Here is a 16,516-nt window from a genome sequence, read left to right as displayed (position 1 = left end):
CACTTTTGCACCATGGCAAAGTTGAAAAATTATAAATTGAATCATTGTAAGTTGGGGACCATCTGTGTACACATACACGTAAATGTTTATACTTCAGGATCTTTTTTAAAAAAACATGGGATCATAAAATATACCCATCTCCACACCTACCAATTTCTCCTACTCCCCTCTTTACCTGCATATCATTCATACATACATATATTACTTGCTTTTTTGACTCACCTGTATTCTAGAAACTGTATAGGTCTAACTCATTCCTTCTAGAGGCAGCAGACTATTCTGTTGTTGGAGACATTGATTATGAGATATTTAATTTTCTAACCCTGTACATTGCATAGTAAAGCAATAAATAGTATTTATATGCCATAGCTTACATTAAGGATAACGTATTATCTGTCATATATAATGTCATTTTAACTGTTTTACATATATAATGTTATTTTATCCTTACATATATAATGTCATTTTATCCTTAAAACTATGTAAGTGTTTTACATATATGATGTCATTTTATCCTTAAAACTTTCCTTTGAGGTAAATAATATTACTCTATTTTATAGATGAGAAAAATTCATGCACATAGAATTTAGCTCACCTGCTTATACACATTTAATAAATAGTAATGGCATTTATTCTTTTAACCCATTGAGAGGAGTCAAGAATATTTTTTTTGGAAAGCGCCATGTACTAAAAATTGTAGCCTATTTAGGCTCTGTCACATATTCTTCTCTTTCTCTGTCCTCCGTGTACATGTGTTATTGTGTATATGTTCATAACCCTATAAAAATGTAAATACTTGTAGCCCTGTAAGAGTACAAAAGCAGACCATGGGTCAAAGGCGGTGGCTATTTAGATATTTCTGTTTTTGTTTTGTTTTTTTTGAGATGGAGTCTCGCTCTGTTGCCCAGACCGGAGTGCAGTGGCACAATCTTGGCTCACTGCAACCTCTGCCTCCTGGGTTCAAACGATTCTCCTGCCTCAGCTTCCCAAGTAGCTGGGACTACAGGCATGTGCCACCACTCCTGGCTTATTTTTTGTATTTTTAGTAGAGACGGGTTTTCACCGTGTTAGCCAGGATGGTCTCGATCTCCTGACCTCATGATCTGCCTGCCTCAGCCTCCTAAAGTGCTGGGATTACAGGCGTGAGCCCCTGCACCCGGCCAAGGTATTTCTGAATTAAAATCTTAAACCATGTTTTAAAATTCATAACAGTTGGCCGGACGCGGTGGCTCACGCCTGTAATCCCAGCACTTTGGGAGGCCAAGGCGGGTGGATCACCTGAGGTTGGGAGTTCGAGACCAGCCTGACCAACATGGAGAAACCCTGTTTCTACTAAAATAAAAATAAAAAATTAGCTGGGTGTGGTGGCATATGCCTGTAATCCAAACTACTCGGGAGGCTGAGGCAGGAGAATAGCTTCAACCCGGGAGGCAGAGGTTGCGATGAACTGAGATTGCGCCATTGCACTCCAGCCTGGGCAGCAGGAGCAAAACTCTTCTCTCAAAAAAAAAAAAAAAAAAAAATCACAACAGTTGACTGGGTTAGATTGTTTTTTTGATTTTGTTTTTTACATTTTTGTGGAGATGAGGTTTTGCCATTTTTGCCCAGGCTGGCCTCAAACTCTTAGGCTCAAGCTATCTTTCCACCTCTGCCTCCCCAAGTGCTGGGATTACAGGTGTGAGCCATTGCACCCAGCAAGGTCAGATTGTTTTGTGAAGATAGCAAACTCTAGCGAGACTCCATCTCAAAAAAAAAAAAAAGAAAAAAGGAAAAACAAAAAACAAAATCAATAGGTATGACCACACAATTGTGCATTTGTGTAAAATTACCTATGTTTCTTTTTTTTTTTTTCTTTTTTTGAGACAGAGTTTCACTCTTGTCACCCAGGCTGGAGTGCATTGGTGCCATCTCACACTCACTGCAACTTCTGTCTCCCAGGATCAAGTGATTCTCCTGCATCAGCCTCCCAAGTAGTTGGGATTACAGGCGTGCACCACCACACTCGGCTAATTTTTTTGTGTTTCTAGTAGAGATGGGGTTTCACCGTGTTGGTCAGGCTGGTCTCGAACTTCTGACCTCAGATGATCCACCCCCCCCCCCGCCCCCGGCCTCCCAAAGTGCTGGAATTACAGGCGTGAGCCACTGCGTCCAATCAATTGCATATATTTCTACCTCTGTGTAAAGAAATTAGAAATTTTGTGGTTTGCTTGTGTTATTTTAAAATATTAAACTTGGGCTGGGCACAGTGGCTCGTGCCTGTAATCCCAGCATTTTGGGCGGCCAAGGCGGGCAGATCACCTGAGGTCAGGAATTTGAGACCAGCCTGGCTGACGTGGTGAAACCCTGTCTCTATTAAAAATACAAAAATTAGCTGGGCATCGTGGCAGGTGCCTTATAATCCCAGCTACTCGGGAGGCTGAGGCAGGAGAATCACTTGAACCCGGGAGGCAGAGGTTGCAATGAGCCGAAACTGCGCCACTGCACTCCACCCTGGGCAATACAGTGAGACTCCATCTCAAAAAAATAAAAAACAACAAAAAATAAAAATTAAATTTGGATATTTCACTTTGAACCATTAAGTAATTTAGTAAGACTCTTCCGTGGCTTTTAAAATTCTTGAGTTAATGTTAATCTCGAGGATTTATTAGGTGGATCAGATTTTATCTTGTGATCTAAGTAGGATCCATCTTGTTAGTGTCTAATAATTGCACTTTTTCATCATTCATTAGGGTTATGCTTATACTTTTATCACAGAGGATCAAGCTCGCTATGCTGGTGACATAATTAAAGCTCTTGAGTTGTCAGGGACTGCAGTACCTCCTGATTTAGAGAAACTGTGGAGTGATTTCAAAGATCAACAGAAAGCTGTGAGTTTTTTAACCCATGTTACTCTTCTAGAAATCATTAATGTGACTAAACCTTGATTATTTAATTCTGGGAAATCTTTTTTATTTAACACTTGGAAATTTTGATAGGACTATTTTTATTTCTCTCTAGAGGGAAAAATGAGTGAAAGCTAAAATCTTATCTTATTCTTGAACTTAGTATTTTGTGGTGTCTACGTAGAGCTCTTAGTTTATCTTACATGCTAGATGAAGTGTTTTTATTACATTGACATACACCACCTTGAAAAACATTTAATTAGTATGAATTCCTAAACATTAACGTTTTTACTATGAGATTAACTTTGTTTTCTTTTTTTGAAAGGAGGGGAAAATAATTAAAAAGAGTAGTGGGTTCTCTGGTAAGGGATTCAAGTTTGATGAAACAGAACAAGCTTTGGCTAATGAGAGGAAGAAGTTACAAAAAGCAGCTCTAGGTCTGCAAGATTCAGATGATGAGGATGCTGCAGTTGATGTAAGTACTAGTTATTCTCTCATTCTTAATTGAAGCAGTTATTTCTTTTGTACTGGAGGTCTTGCCATATGCTTATCAAGATAGACAATCATCGGAAACCTTCTTTACTAGAGGTTGGTCCAGAACAGTTTTGGAAAATCTGCCTACTACATAACAATACCCCTCCTGTTAATATATAGATCACTCATTAGCACTTCAAAGGATGAGAAAAGTCTTTTTTTTTTTTTTTTTGCGATGGGAATCTCGCTGTGTCACCCAGGGTGGAGTACGGTGGCGTGGTCTCCACTCACTGTAACCTCCGCCTCCCGGGTTCAAGCAATTCTCCTGCCTCGGCCTCCTGAGTAGCTGGGATTACAGGCATCCACCACCACGCCTGGCTAATTTTTGTATTTTTAGTAGAGACGGGGTTTCACCTTGCCCAGGCTGGTCTCAGACTCCTGACCTCAAGCGATCCACCTTCCTCGGCCTCCCAAAGTGCTGGGATTACATGCGTGAGCCACCTCGTCTGGCCATGGATGTGAAAAGTCTTTAAAGAATCTTGTTTAACTTTGTTAAACCCAGAAATTCCCCAACATACCTGATCTCAGAACACTTTTGGACATATCATGTTAAACTTAAGTTCAGAAAATAATGTTGGAAATCAGAAATTCAATCTGATCTTATCATTAGGAAATTGACTCCAAGAAAAGATGTTAGGTCCAGGACCACAGTGGGAGTTAACACAGTCAGGACCAGAACCCAGTTGTCCTATTAACCTTAAGCCATTTTTTTCTAGGATACCATACTAGCTCAAAAAATTAGCCAGGCGTGTCTTGCTCTGTCACCCAGGCCGGACTGCAGTGTCGTAATCTCAGCTCACTGCAACCTCTGCCTCCTGGCTTCAAGCGATTCTACTGTTTCAGCCTCCCGAGTAGCTGGGATTACAGGCACCCGCCACCACACCCGGCTGATTTTTGTATTTTTAGTAGAGATGGGGTTTCACCATATTGGCCAGGCTGGTCTCAAACTCCTGACCTCAGGTGATCCACCCGCCTTGGCCTCCCATAGTGCTGGGATTATAGGTGTGAGCCACTGTGCCTGGCCAATAAAGTCATTTTTTTTTTTTTTTTTTTTTTGAGACAGAGTCTTGCTCTGTCACCAGGCTGGAGTGCAGTGGCTCCATCTTGGCTCACTGCAACCTCCGCCTCTCAGGTTCAATCGGTTCTCCTGCCTCAGACTCCCGAGTAACTGGGATGATAGGCACGCACCACCATGCTTGGCTAATTTGTTTTGTATTTTTACTAGAGACAGGGTTTCACCATGTTGGCCAGGATGATCTTGATCTCTTGACTTTGTGATCCACCCGCCTCAGCCTCTCAAAGTGCTCGGATTACAGGCGTGAGCCACCATGCCCAGCCAAATTTCATTTCTTTAATTTGTCTGTTACCATGTAACAAATCAAAACTTAGCAGGTTAAAGCAATAAACACTTATTATCACATAGTTCCTTAGGGTCAGGAAATCAGGACCAGTTTAGTCGGGTAGTTCTGGCTTAGGTGCTCATGAGATTGCAGTCATCTGCAGGCTTGACTGTTGCTGGATGATCCGCTTCCAACATCATTCACTTTGATGTTGATAGGATGCCTCAGTTCTTCACCTCTTTTCCTGTGCTTACCGACATGGCAGCTGGCTTTCCCCACAGTGAGTGATCCAGGAGAGCAAAGAGAAAGCTTTAGTGCTTTTTATGACTAGTCTCTGAAATTACACACTGTCACTTCCACTTTATTCTTTGTGGGGGTTTTTTTGTCTTGTTTTGTTTTGGAAACAGTCTGACTCTTGCCCAGGCTGGAGTGTAGTGGTGCGAACTCAACTCACTGCAGCCTCTGCCTCCTGGGCTCAAGCGATCTTCCCACCTCAGCCTCTTGAGTAGCTGGTACTATAGGTGCACCACCATGCCCTGTTAATATATATTTTAAAATGTTTTTTTTTTAGACTCGAGGTCTCGCTATGTTGCCTAGGTTGGTCTGAAATTCCTGGGCTCAAGTGATCCTCCTGCCTCAGCCTCCCAAAGTGATGGTATTACAAACATGAGCCACCATGCCCAGCCCACTTTCTTCTATTAGAAGGAAGTCAGTAAGTCCAGCCCACACTCAGGAAAAAAGACTATTAAATAATTTGTAGCCATGTTTTAAAAACATCTGTCACTTTTTGACATTATGGTAGTTTCCTCTTTTCTGTGGTTTTAGTTGCCATAGGTTAACCACAGTCTGAAACTATTACAGTATTTTGAGACCACATTCATATAACTTTAATTACAGTATATGGTTATAATTGTCCTATTTTATTGTTGTTAATCTCTTAACTGTACCTAATTTATAAATTAAACTTTATCATAGATATGTATGTATAGGAAAAAACAGTGTATGTCGGTGTGGTACTATCTGTGTTTTTAGGCATCCACTGGGGTTCTTGGAATGTATTCCATGTGTAAAGGGAAAACTGCAGTATTTTTAACTGTTTTTTAAAATCTTGTGATAAAATACGGTGATTGTTTCTTCGGGTGTTTAATATATAATTTTATGAAAAATATAAACAGTACTTAACATGAATAAAATCAAAAGTAAGGTTAGCTCTACCAGCTAGCATTGTATACTTCCCCCTTTCCTGATTTTATGAATTTGTTCAGATTGTAATACTATATATGCTATTTAATTTAAAACAGTTTTACTCAGGTAAATGTTGAGTTTTAAAACTAGCTGATAACTAACCTCCTGTTGGTGTTTTTTTGGGGTTTTGTTTTGTTTTGTTTTTATGAGACAGGATCTCACTCCGTCAACCAGGCTGGAGTAAAGTGGCGTGATCTTGGCTCACTGTAGCCTCGACTTCCTGGGCTCAGGTGATTCTCCACCTCAGCCTTCTGACTATCTGGGACTACAGGCATGTGCCACCATGCCTGGCTGACTTTTGTATTTTTTGTAGAGACAAGGTTTTGCCATGTTGCCCAGGCTGGTCTTGAACTCCTGGGCTCAAGTAATCCTCCTGCCTTGGACTCTCAAAATGCTGGGATTATAGGCAGGAGCCACTGTGTCTGGCCATAACTAAAACCCTTTAATAGGTAATAAATGTTTTAAGAAGAGTCTAAGGCTGGGTGTGGTGGCTCATGGCCTGTAATCCCAACAGTTTGGAAGGCCATGGTGGGAGGATAGCTTGAGCCCAGGAGTTCAAGACCCTCCTAGACAACATAGTGAGACCCTGTCTCTATAAAAAGGTTTTTAAAAATTAGCTGGACGTGATAGTGCACGCTGTGGTCCTAGCTACTTGGGAGGCCGAGGTGTGAAGAGCCCTTGAGCCTGGGAGTTAAAGGCGACCGTTTCTCAAAAAAATATAAAAGCTAAATGACCTGTTTTTATTTTAGTAAAAGAGCGTTGTAAATTAACCAATTAATTTTTAAGCCCTAAATAAGCTTTTCTGTGCATTTGAGATCTAGAAGATACAGCTTTATTAATCTAATCTAAGTTTCTGAAGGCGGCTTGTATTTCTGTAATCAGTGATATCAGTAGTCATTGTTGGGCAAAGGGCATTTTTAAAAAGAAATGCATATAGCAGGCCGGGCGCGGTGGCTCACGCCTGTAATCCCAGCACTTTGGGAGGCCAAGGTGGGCGGATCACGAGGTCAGGAGATTGAGACCATCCTGGCTAACAGGGTGAAACCCCATCTCAACTAAAAATACAAAAAATTAGCCGGGTGTGGTGGTGGGCACCTGTAGTCCCAGCTACTCAGTAGGCTGAGGCAGGAGAATGGCGTGAGCCCGCGAGGCGGAGCTTGCAGTGAGCTGAGATGGCGCCATTGCACTCCAGCCTGGGAGACAGAGCGAGACTCTGTCTCAAAAAAAAAAAAAGAAATGCACCTAGCAGTAGGGCTCATGTGACTCCTGTCAAAGCGAAGCTTTCATCATTGCGGTTGCCTTGATGGGGAAACAACCTGCATTTCTTTCCTTTCTTGATTCAAAGGAGTAAGGGAATAAGCCTTTTCTGGTTCAGTTACCCAGTTTTTAAGGCAAATCCAATTGGATTTTATGGGTTGGGAAGAGTTTTGAGAGCTTTGCCTTAGGAACATGTTATACCACTCCCCCTGAGAATTATTGACTATATTTTTAGTTGGCCACTGACCTTGAGTTATAGTCCTTTTTCCAGCCTCTTTCATTGCGGTATAATTTGGTCTCAAGGCCTGAGCCCTGGGGCAAGTCAGCTGCATCGTATTGGCTGTTCTGTCTTGGAAGCACATGTTTCCTCATTTATTGAACAGGGATGAAGTTTCTGGTCCTCTCAGGAGTCTGATGACGTGGTTCATGCAATGTTGTTTCTCTGTTTTCTATTTTTCTCCCCACCATAGACAACTGATTTTTTAAATGAAACTTGACTTTTAACAAATAGGTGGTATATTTTCCCATGGATCTGTGTAGTAGGATTTCTGTAAATATAACTATCTGATTCCAGCCTTTTGGTGGAAACATTCCTTATTTATTTCTGTAGAATAACTTAATTTGGTATTTCTAATTCAGTTTTTTACTAGTCCTTTTTTTCCTTTTGATCTAGATTGATGAGCAAATTGAAAGCATGTTTAATTCAAAGAAGAGAGTAAAGGATATGGCTGCTCCTGGAACATCAAGTGTTCCTGCTCCAACTGCAGGAAATGCTGAGAAATTAGAAATTGCTAAGAGATTGGCTCTTAGAATCAATGCCCAGAAGAATTTGGGCATCGAGTCTCAGGTATTAAGTAATTTGTTCCAAGTCTCAGTCAATACTTTTAAGAAGTTCTTTGATTTTACTTTTCAGGAATTATGTTAAGCACAAGTAAACAAGTTGTCCTAGACATTGAGTTTGTGAGAATTTAACATTCTCAATACAGAATTTTTTGATAATTGCATTTGGATGATTTCTCTAGTGCTATTAACTGAGGACTTAATGCCTATTCTAGAACTTCTAACTGTTAGCCATAGGTAGTTTTATAGGGTAGTGTTCTGATGAGTCTTAACAAAATCTTACAGATATATTAATAATTCTCCTTTTCTTTCTTTATCTGCTTTTATTGGGCACACAACTCCCTGGATATACAAACACCCAGTTACATGACTCAAATTAATATGGTCTTAAACAGTGGAGAAATGTGATTTTTAAATATTTCACATTATCTTTTTCTTGGAAGCTTACTTGTTATTTTGAAGCTTTTGAGGCAGTCATTAACTATAATGTTTGTAATGTTGGGTTGGGTCATAGAGATGAAGGAGCTCAGTGATGGTAGTAGTACAAACATTCAAATCGGAGGAAAGTCCTAGGAGTTAGAGTATGCAAATGATTTTGGAAATATTTACTGTGTCTGACATCAAGAGTTAGCTAATTATCAACTACATCTCTATGATCTAGTAGAATATTTAATAGAGAGTTGAATGTTCTCCAGTTTTCTTATCCACAAGGAGGTACATTAAACTACATTATAAATATATATTGCTAAATCACACATATCAATGAGACTATGCATTAGAAAGGTGTTTATTTATTAAACTTGCATACAAAGTTAGTAGCTTTTCAGAGAATAATTTGTGGTGTGGTCCCTACTCTTGTCTCTGCCCTCGTTTGAGATTTAACTAAGTCTTCTTTAACTACAGGATGTGATGCAGCAGGCCACCAATGCAATTCTTAGAGGTGGCACCATTCTGGCTCCCACTGTTTCTGCAAAAACCATTGCAGAACAACTTGCTGAAAAGATCAATGCCAAGCTCAATTATGTGCCTTTAGAGAAACAAGAAGAAGAGAGACAGGATGGTGGACAGAATGAATCTTTTAAGAGATATGAAGAAGAATTAGAGATCAATGACTTCCCACAGGCGAGTAACAAGTTTAAACCTTTTTTTATTGTGAAGTAGAAACTCTTCTTTGGAGGAAAAATCTCATCTTTAAAACCCATGAACATTTTAATAGCTCCTTCACTCTTTACCTAAATGGAGGATATAACAATAGAAATTTGATTTTTATGAGTATGTTCAAGGTACATTAGGATCTAAATGAACTTATGATGCAGGTATGTATTAATAATGATCTTTGTTTTGTTTGTTTGTTTGTTGTTGTTTTTTTTTTTTTTTGAGACGGACTTTTGCTCTTACCGCCTAGGCTGGAGTACAATGGTGTGATCTTGGCTCACCTCAACCTCCGCCTCCTGGGTTCAAGCGATTCTTCTCCCTCAGCCTCGCGAGTAGCTGGGATTACAGGCATGCGCCACCATGCCCATCTTATTTTTGTATTTTTAGTAGGTTTCACCATGTTGGTCAGGCTGGTCTCGAACTCCCGACCTTAGGTCATCTGCCCGCCTCGGCCTCCCAAGGTGCTGGGATTACAGGCATGCACCACCACGCCTGGCTAATTTTTCTATTTTTAGTAGAGATGGGGTTTCTCCATGTTGGTCAGGCTGGTCTGGAACTCCCAACCTCAGATGATCCGCCCACCTTAGCCTCCCAAAGTGCTGGAATTATAGGCGTGAACCATCACGCCCAGCCAATAATGATCTCAATATTGACCATAGGGCCCGGTGAGGTGGCTCACGCCTGGAATCCCAGCACTTTGGGAGACTAACGCGGGTGGATCACCTGAGGTCGGGAGGTCGAGACCAGCCTGACCAACATGGTGAAACCCCGTCTCTACTAAAAATACAAAAATAAGCTGGGCATGGTGGCACATGCCTGTAATCCCAGCTACTTGGGAGGCTGAGGGAGGAGAATCACTTGAACCTGGGAGGCGGAGGTTGCGGTGAGCCAAGATTGCACCGTTCGTTGTACTCCAGCCTGAGCAACAAGAGCAAAACTCCGTCTCAAAAAGAAAATATATATATATATACACATACATACATACACACACACACACACACACACACATATACATGTACGTATACATACCATAATATGATATCAGCCAGCCTAGTCTTTGTCAGCACTCCCGGATTTTTTTATCCTATTATGAAGTGATTTTTCTTTTCCTTACCTTTTCTTTTAGACTGCTAGATGGAAAGTTACCTCTAAGGAAGCTCTGCAGAGAATCAGTGAATACTCTGAAGCCGCAATTACAATCAGAGGAACCTACTTCCCTCCTGGCAAAGAACCCAAGGAAGGCGAGCGGAAGATTTACTTGGCAATTGAAAGTATGTACTGTTAGTTCTGTTTCAATCTTGAATTTAGATCAAGGTTGATGTAGGTGTAATAAATGCAAAGAGCATGTGAGGTCAATTCTAGAGAGAACTGAAAGTAAGGAACACCTCTGAAAAAAAAACTTATGACATTTGAGGTCTTTATATAGAAGAATTTCAGTACATATGCAAAGGTAAATGATCTGTTTGTGAGACTCAGTTTTGGCAATTTAGTCAAATTTGAAAATTAAAAGAAAACTTACATTTTAAGGACTGACCTGTTTATGCTTCTGTAAGTGGAATATTCTGGCCTAAGTTTAGGTTGGAAAGTAAATCAAGTGTATTAGTTCACTTAATGAATGTTTATCTAGGCAAATATTGCCTGTGAAATTATGCCCATGAAAGTTTATACCTTCAACAAAATAACAAGTAGACAATGCCACAACCTAACGGATATAAGTAATACATTATCTAACAGCAGTCAGGTTTGGTTTTTAACTTTATTTCATACATTAATGAATGAATTCATTCCAGAGGCAATTTCCATCTTTATTTATTTTGAGACAGGGTCTTATTTTGTCTGGCTGGAGCACAGTGGCGCAATCTCAGCTCACTGTAGCCTCAACCTCCTGGGCTCAGGTGATCCTCCCACCTCAACACCCCCAAGTAGCTGGGACTACAGGAACGTGCCACCACACCTGACTTATTTTTTTGTAGAGACAGGGTTGTGTTATGGTGCCCAGGCTGGTCTCAAACTCCTGAGCTCAAGGGATCCGCCCCTGCTCAGCCTCCCAGAGTGCTAGGATTGCAGGCATGAGCCAATGTGCCCAGCCTATTTTGTTTTTTCTGATGTGTTACTCTACTGCATAGTAGGACAACCTGTCACATTTTATTTATGTTTTTGATTTTTGTTTGTTTTGATTTGCTTTTTCCCCCGAGGTGGAGTCTTGCTCTGTTGCCCAGAGCTGGAGTGCAATAGCGTGATCTTGGCTCACTGCAACCTCCACCTCCCGGGTTCAAGCAGTTCTCTTGCCTCAGCCTCCCGAGTAGCTGGGATTACAGGCATGCGCCACCATGCCTGGCTCATTTTTGTACTTTTAGTAGAGACGGGGTTTCCCTATGCTGGCCTGGCTGGTCTCAAACTCCTGACCTCATGGTCCACCCGCCTTGGTCTCCCAAAGTGCTGGGATTACAGGCATGAGCCACCGTGCCCAGCCCACTTTATTTATGTTTAATCCGAACATCTTTGTTATTGACATTTTAAGTGGTTTTTGTTTTTGTTTTCTGACATTTTGTGAAATGGAAGCAAGACAGAACTAGACTGCTAGATAATAGAACCATCTGTTCTGGCTTCATTTCCTTGACACCATAGCGTTGTTGTCAGTACAGGGTGTAGCACTCTATTGCCCAGGCTGGAGTGCAATGGCACGATCTTGGCTTACTGCAACCTCCGCCTCCAGGGTTCACACGATTCTCGTGCCTCAGCCTCCTGGGTAGCTGGGACCACAGGCATGTGCTACCGTACCTGGCTAATTTTTGTATTTTTGGGTAGAGATGGGGTTTCACCATGTTGGCCAGGCTAGACCTCTTACTTTTTGATTGTACTGTCTCCATTTGGAACTATTTTTAAAATCTGTAGCACTCTTTTGCTATTTAGGACTTACACTGAAGTAAAATTCATATAACAAAAGTTTGTCCATTTTAACCATTAAAAACGTACAGTTCAGTCTTCAGTACCTTCGTGAAATTTAAACAGGATTCAGTGAAAGCAGTGCTTAGAGAGAAATTTCTAGCTGTAAATGCCTGCATTATAAAAGATCTGTTACTGCCTTTTTTTTTGTTAGAGTAATCTTTTCTTTTCTTTTTTTTTGACAAAGCCCCACTCTGTCGTCCAGGCTGGAGTGCAGTGGCCCGATCTCAACTCACTGCAACTCCTACCTCCTGGGTTCAAGTAATTCTCGTGCCTCAGCCTCCCGAGAAGCTAGGATTACAGGCGCCCCCACACCACGCCCAGCTAATTTTTGTGTTTTTAGTAGAGACGAGGTTTCACCATGTTGGTCAGGCTGGTCTCAAATTCCTGACCTCATGTGATCCACCTGCCTCGGCCTCCCAAAGTGTTGGGATTACAGGCATGAGCCACTGCGCCCTGTTGTGTTAGAGCAATATTTTCTCATGTGCCATTTTGATTTGCTCTTGTTTCTGGGTTTGTTTTTTTTTTTTTTCTTTTTGAGAGGGAGTCTAGCTCTGTCACCAGGCTGGAATGCAGTGGCACAATTTCGGCTCACTGCAACCTCTGCCTCCCAGGCTTAAGCGATTCTACTGCCTCAGCCTCCCGAGTAGCTGGGACTACAGGCGTGCACCACCACGCTCAGCTAATTTTTGTATTTTTAGTAGACATGGGGTTTCACCATGTTGGCCAGGATGGTCTCAATCTCCTGACCTCATGATCTGCCTGCCTTGGCCTCCCAGAGTGCTGGGATTACAGGCATGAGCCACCACGCCCGGCCTTCTTGTTTCTTTTGCTATATGTATTTTTAGGTTTTTTTTTTTTTTGAGATGGAGTCTCACTCTGTTGCCCAGGCTGGAGTGCAGTGGCGCAATCTCGTCTCACTGCAACCTCCACCTCCCAGGTTCAAGGAGTTCTCCCTTCCTTGACCTCCCTAGTAGCTGGGATTACAGACGCATGCCTGGCTACTTTTATTTTTAGTAGAGATGGGGTTTCACCACGTTGGCCAGGCTGTTCTTGAACACCTGACCTCAGGTGAACTGCCTACCTCAGCCTCCCAAAGTGCAGGGATTACAGGCCTGAGCCACTGTGCCCAGCCAGGTATTTTCTTGGTGGTTACTCAGTGGATTGCAATTAATATCTTAATTCATAACAACATAGTTCAATTAATGCCAACTCAGTTTTAATACTATACAAAAATTTTGCTCCTATATAGTCTCATCTATTTTTTTGTTGTTATTGACACAAAATTCCTGTATACCTTTTTCTAAGAGACAGGGTCTTGATCTGTCACTCAGGTTGGAGTGCAAAGGTGAGATTATAGTTTACTGCAGCTTCAAACTCCAGGGTTCAAGTGATCCTCTATCCTTGGCCTCCTGAATAGCTAGGACCACAGGCCTGTGCCACCATGCCTGGCTAATGAAAAATTTTTTTTTTTCTAGAGACAGGGTCTTGCTATGTTACAGTCTAGGCTTGTCTTGAACTCCTGGCTTCACGCTTACTCCCACATCGGCCCCACAAACCTACTCATCTTTTTTTGAGACAGAGTCTTGTTCTGTCACCTGTCCTGGAGTGCAATGACCCAGTCACAGTTCAAGCAAGCCTCCCACCTCAGCCCCCCATTGAGCTGGGACCACAGGTGTATGCCACTTTGTCCAGCTAAATTTTTGTATTTTTTGTAGAGATGGGTTTTCACTATGTTGCCCAGACTGTTCTTGAGCTCCTGGGGTCAAGTGATCCTCCTGCCTCAGCCTCCCAAAGTGATGGGATTACAAACGTGAGCCACCATGCTGGGCCCAGACCTGTACATCTTCATACATTCTGTATTCTTCAACATAGATTCATAATTATTTTATGTAATCATACAGGAAATAAAGAGAAGCTACAAACTAAAAATAATACTGACTTTTATATTTACCTATGTAGTTATCCTTATGAGTATTCTTTGTTTCCTCATTCAGGTAATCATCTAGGGTTCTTTCACTTCAGTCTGGAGGATTTCCTTTTGTATTTCTTGTAGGGCAGGTATACTAGCAACTAACTCAGGTTTTGTTTATCTGAGAATTTCTTAATTTCATCTTTTTTTATTTTGTTTTTTGACATGGAGTCTCGCTCTGCCCCCAGGCTGGAGTGCAGTGGTGCGATCTTGGCTCACTAAAACCTCTGCCTCCTGGCAGCCTCCCAAGTAGCTGGGATTATAGGCACGTGCCACCACACCCAGCTAATTTTTGTATTTTTAGTAGAGATGGGGTTTCACCATGTTGGCCAGGATGGTCTTGATCTCCTGACCTCGTGATCCTCCTGCCTTGGCCTCCCAAAGTGTTGGGATTACAGGCGAGAGCCACTGCACCTGGCAAATACAGCTGTTATGTTTTCCATGTTTTTGCCACTCTACCATTGAGTCATGGTAAGTTTCATACATATTTTTAAATGGCATACAAAGGATGTGTGTCCAGAACTAGGCAAACTACACTTTTTTCTTCATATTTGTGACTATGAGAAACTGACTTAGATCTATTTGAAGTCACGTTTAAAGATGGCATCCTTTTGTGTATCCTGAAATACTTTTGGTCTGCCAATGACCCAGTATGTTTCTAAATCATGTGACACTGTTTCTTATTACATAGTGAAATGGGGGTTGCTGACCCCTGGGTCTTCAAGCAGAGAAAACTTAAGCTGATGTGTTTCTGTAGTTGGAACTGGACAGGTCTTTGCTACTGTATTAATTAGATCATACAGGCTGAAGACAATGATAGAGGAATGTGGCAATAAAACCTTTGGTGTACATGGAGTCAGGATTTTATTTTCTGCTTGAATACATGGGTATCATGTAAGCAAAAATAATATTTTAACTGCTTGCCTTATAAAGAGGTAAGTGAGAGACACGATTATTTGCTTTGAAAAAGGATTCTTTTCGTAATTCATTTATTAATTTAAATGCAATGTTTGCTTGGTATGGTTTAATTGATAAATCAAATTTCAATTTATGTATAACTTTTTCAGAACAATCTCTACTACCAAGTGATGTGAAGTGAGATATTCACTGATTCCACAGCTTCGATGTAGTTTTCCTTTCATCCAGAATGGTTCTGGTCATTTGTCTTCACTGTCAATTTACACTCAGGAAATAATGTCTACTTTTTATAACAATCTAAGCAAGTTTCCCCAGTAAAAAGGCAACTTTGTTGAAAGCAAGTCTTAAGAATAATCTAGAAATATAATGATAATGGCTGGGCGCGGTAGCTTACGCCTGTAATCCCAGCACTTTGGGAGGCCGAAGTGGGCGGATCACAAGGTCAAGAGTTTGAGACCAGCCTGGCCAACATAGTGAAACCCTGTCTCTACTAAATACAAAAATTAGCCGGGCATGGTGGTGGGAGCCTGTATCCCAGCTGCTCGGGAGGCTGAGGCAAGAGAATCGCTTGGAACCAGAAGGCAGAGGTTGCAGTGAGCTGAGATGGCACCACTGCACTCCAGCCTAGGCAAAAACAACGAAACTCTGTCTCAAAAAAAAAAAAAAAAAAGAAAAGAAATATAATGATACTGAATAAGAGCTAGGGTTTGGTAATTTAAGTGATCTAAAGCTTTTAGAATTTTCAGAGGTAATTAGATTTTTTAAAAGATCATTTAGTTTTTGAAACTCCAAACTCAACTAAACACTAACAGGATGAAAACAGGTGTTGCTACTGTGGAAGGAGCCTAGTGTCATCTGTTTCTAGTTCTGTAATTGGAGGGACCCCACTGCCCGGCTGGCTCCTTGGAGGCTCTGTTTGTCTCAGCAGCTCCAGGCCTCCCACCAGGCAAAGGGAAGGAGAACAGGAAGGACTTACATGCCTAGTCAGCCTGTATAATTTATATAGCCTGTTCTGTGACCCTCTCTTTTTACTAGTGGAGAATCCCTTAAAAGCAGCCAGAGTTGTTTTAGGACCAATGAAAGGAAATGCCCTTTTTTTCATGGCTGCTTGTAAACATATGTAACCTATTACAAGAAGTTACGTAAGTCAGAATTTAAACTGGTCCAAATTATCGGGCTCTGATAAAAGTAGGAAAATTAATTTTCCAGTTAAATCTAGGTGAGAGTGTCGTTTTCTTTCTTTATATATATATATATATATATATATATATATATATATTTTTTTTTTTTTTTTTTTTTTTTTTTTTTTTTGAGACGGAGTCTTGCTCTGTCGCCCAGGCTGGAGTGCAGTGGCGCAATCTTGGCTCACTGCAAGCTCCGCCTCCCGGGTTCACGCCATTCTCCTGCCTCAGCCTCTCCAAGTAGCT

The 16,516-nt window shown here is 41.3% G+C and overlaps 1 protein-coding gene across 2 annotated transcripts in view; it reads left to right on the top strand.

Annotated features, from left to right (window-relative positions):
- DDX46 (DEAD-box helicase 46) overlaps window positions 1-16,516 on the top strand; it is a 76,918-nt gene that overhangs the window by 54,296 nt on the left and 6,106 nt on the right. The window contains exons 17-21 of one of the 2 annotated variants that reach the window (XM_003266394.4): window positions 2,730-2,867; window positions 3,208-3,357; window positions 7,932-8,105; window positions 9,002-9,220; window positions 10,380-10,524. In XM_003266394.4, coding sequence (XP_003266442.1) covers window positions 2,730-2,867; window positions 3,208-3,357; window positions 7,932-8,105; window positions 9,002-9,220; window positions 10,380-10,524 — 826 coding nt within the window. Of the gene's footprint in view, window positions 1-2,729; window positions 2,868-3,207; window positions 3,358-7,931; window positions 8,109-9,001; window positions 9,221-10,379; window positions 10,525-16,516 lie in introns of both variants that reach the window. The other variant, XM_030828946.1, reaches the window with a different exon arrangement.

This window comes from Nomascus leucogenys, chromosome 2 (genome assembly GCF_006542625.1).
Source record: "Nomascus leucogenys isolate Asia chromosome 2, Asia_NLE_v1, whole genome shotgun sequence".
Lineage (NCBI taxonomy): Eukaryota > Metazoa > Chordata > Mammalia > Primates > Hylobatidae > Nomascus > Nomascus leucogenys.
This window is presented reverse-complemented; position numbering and strand designations above follow the sequence as displayed.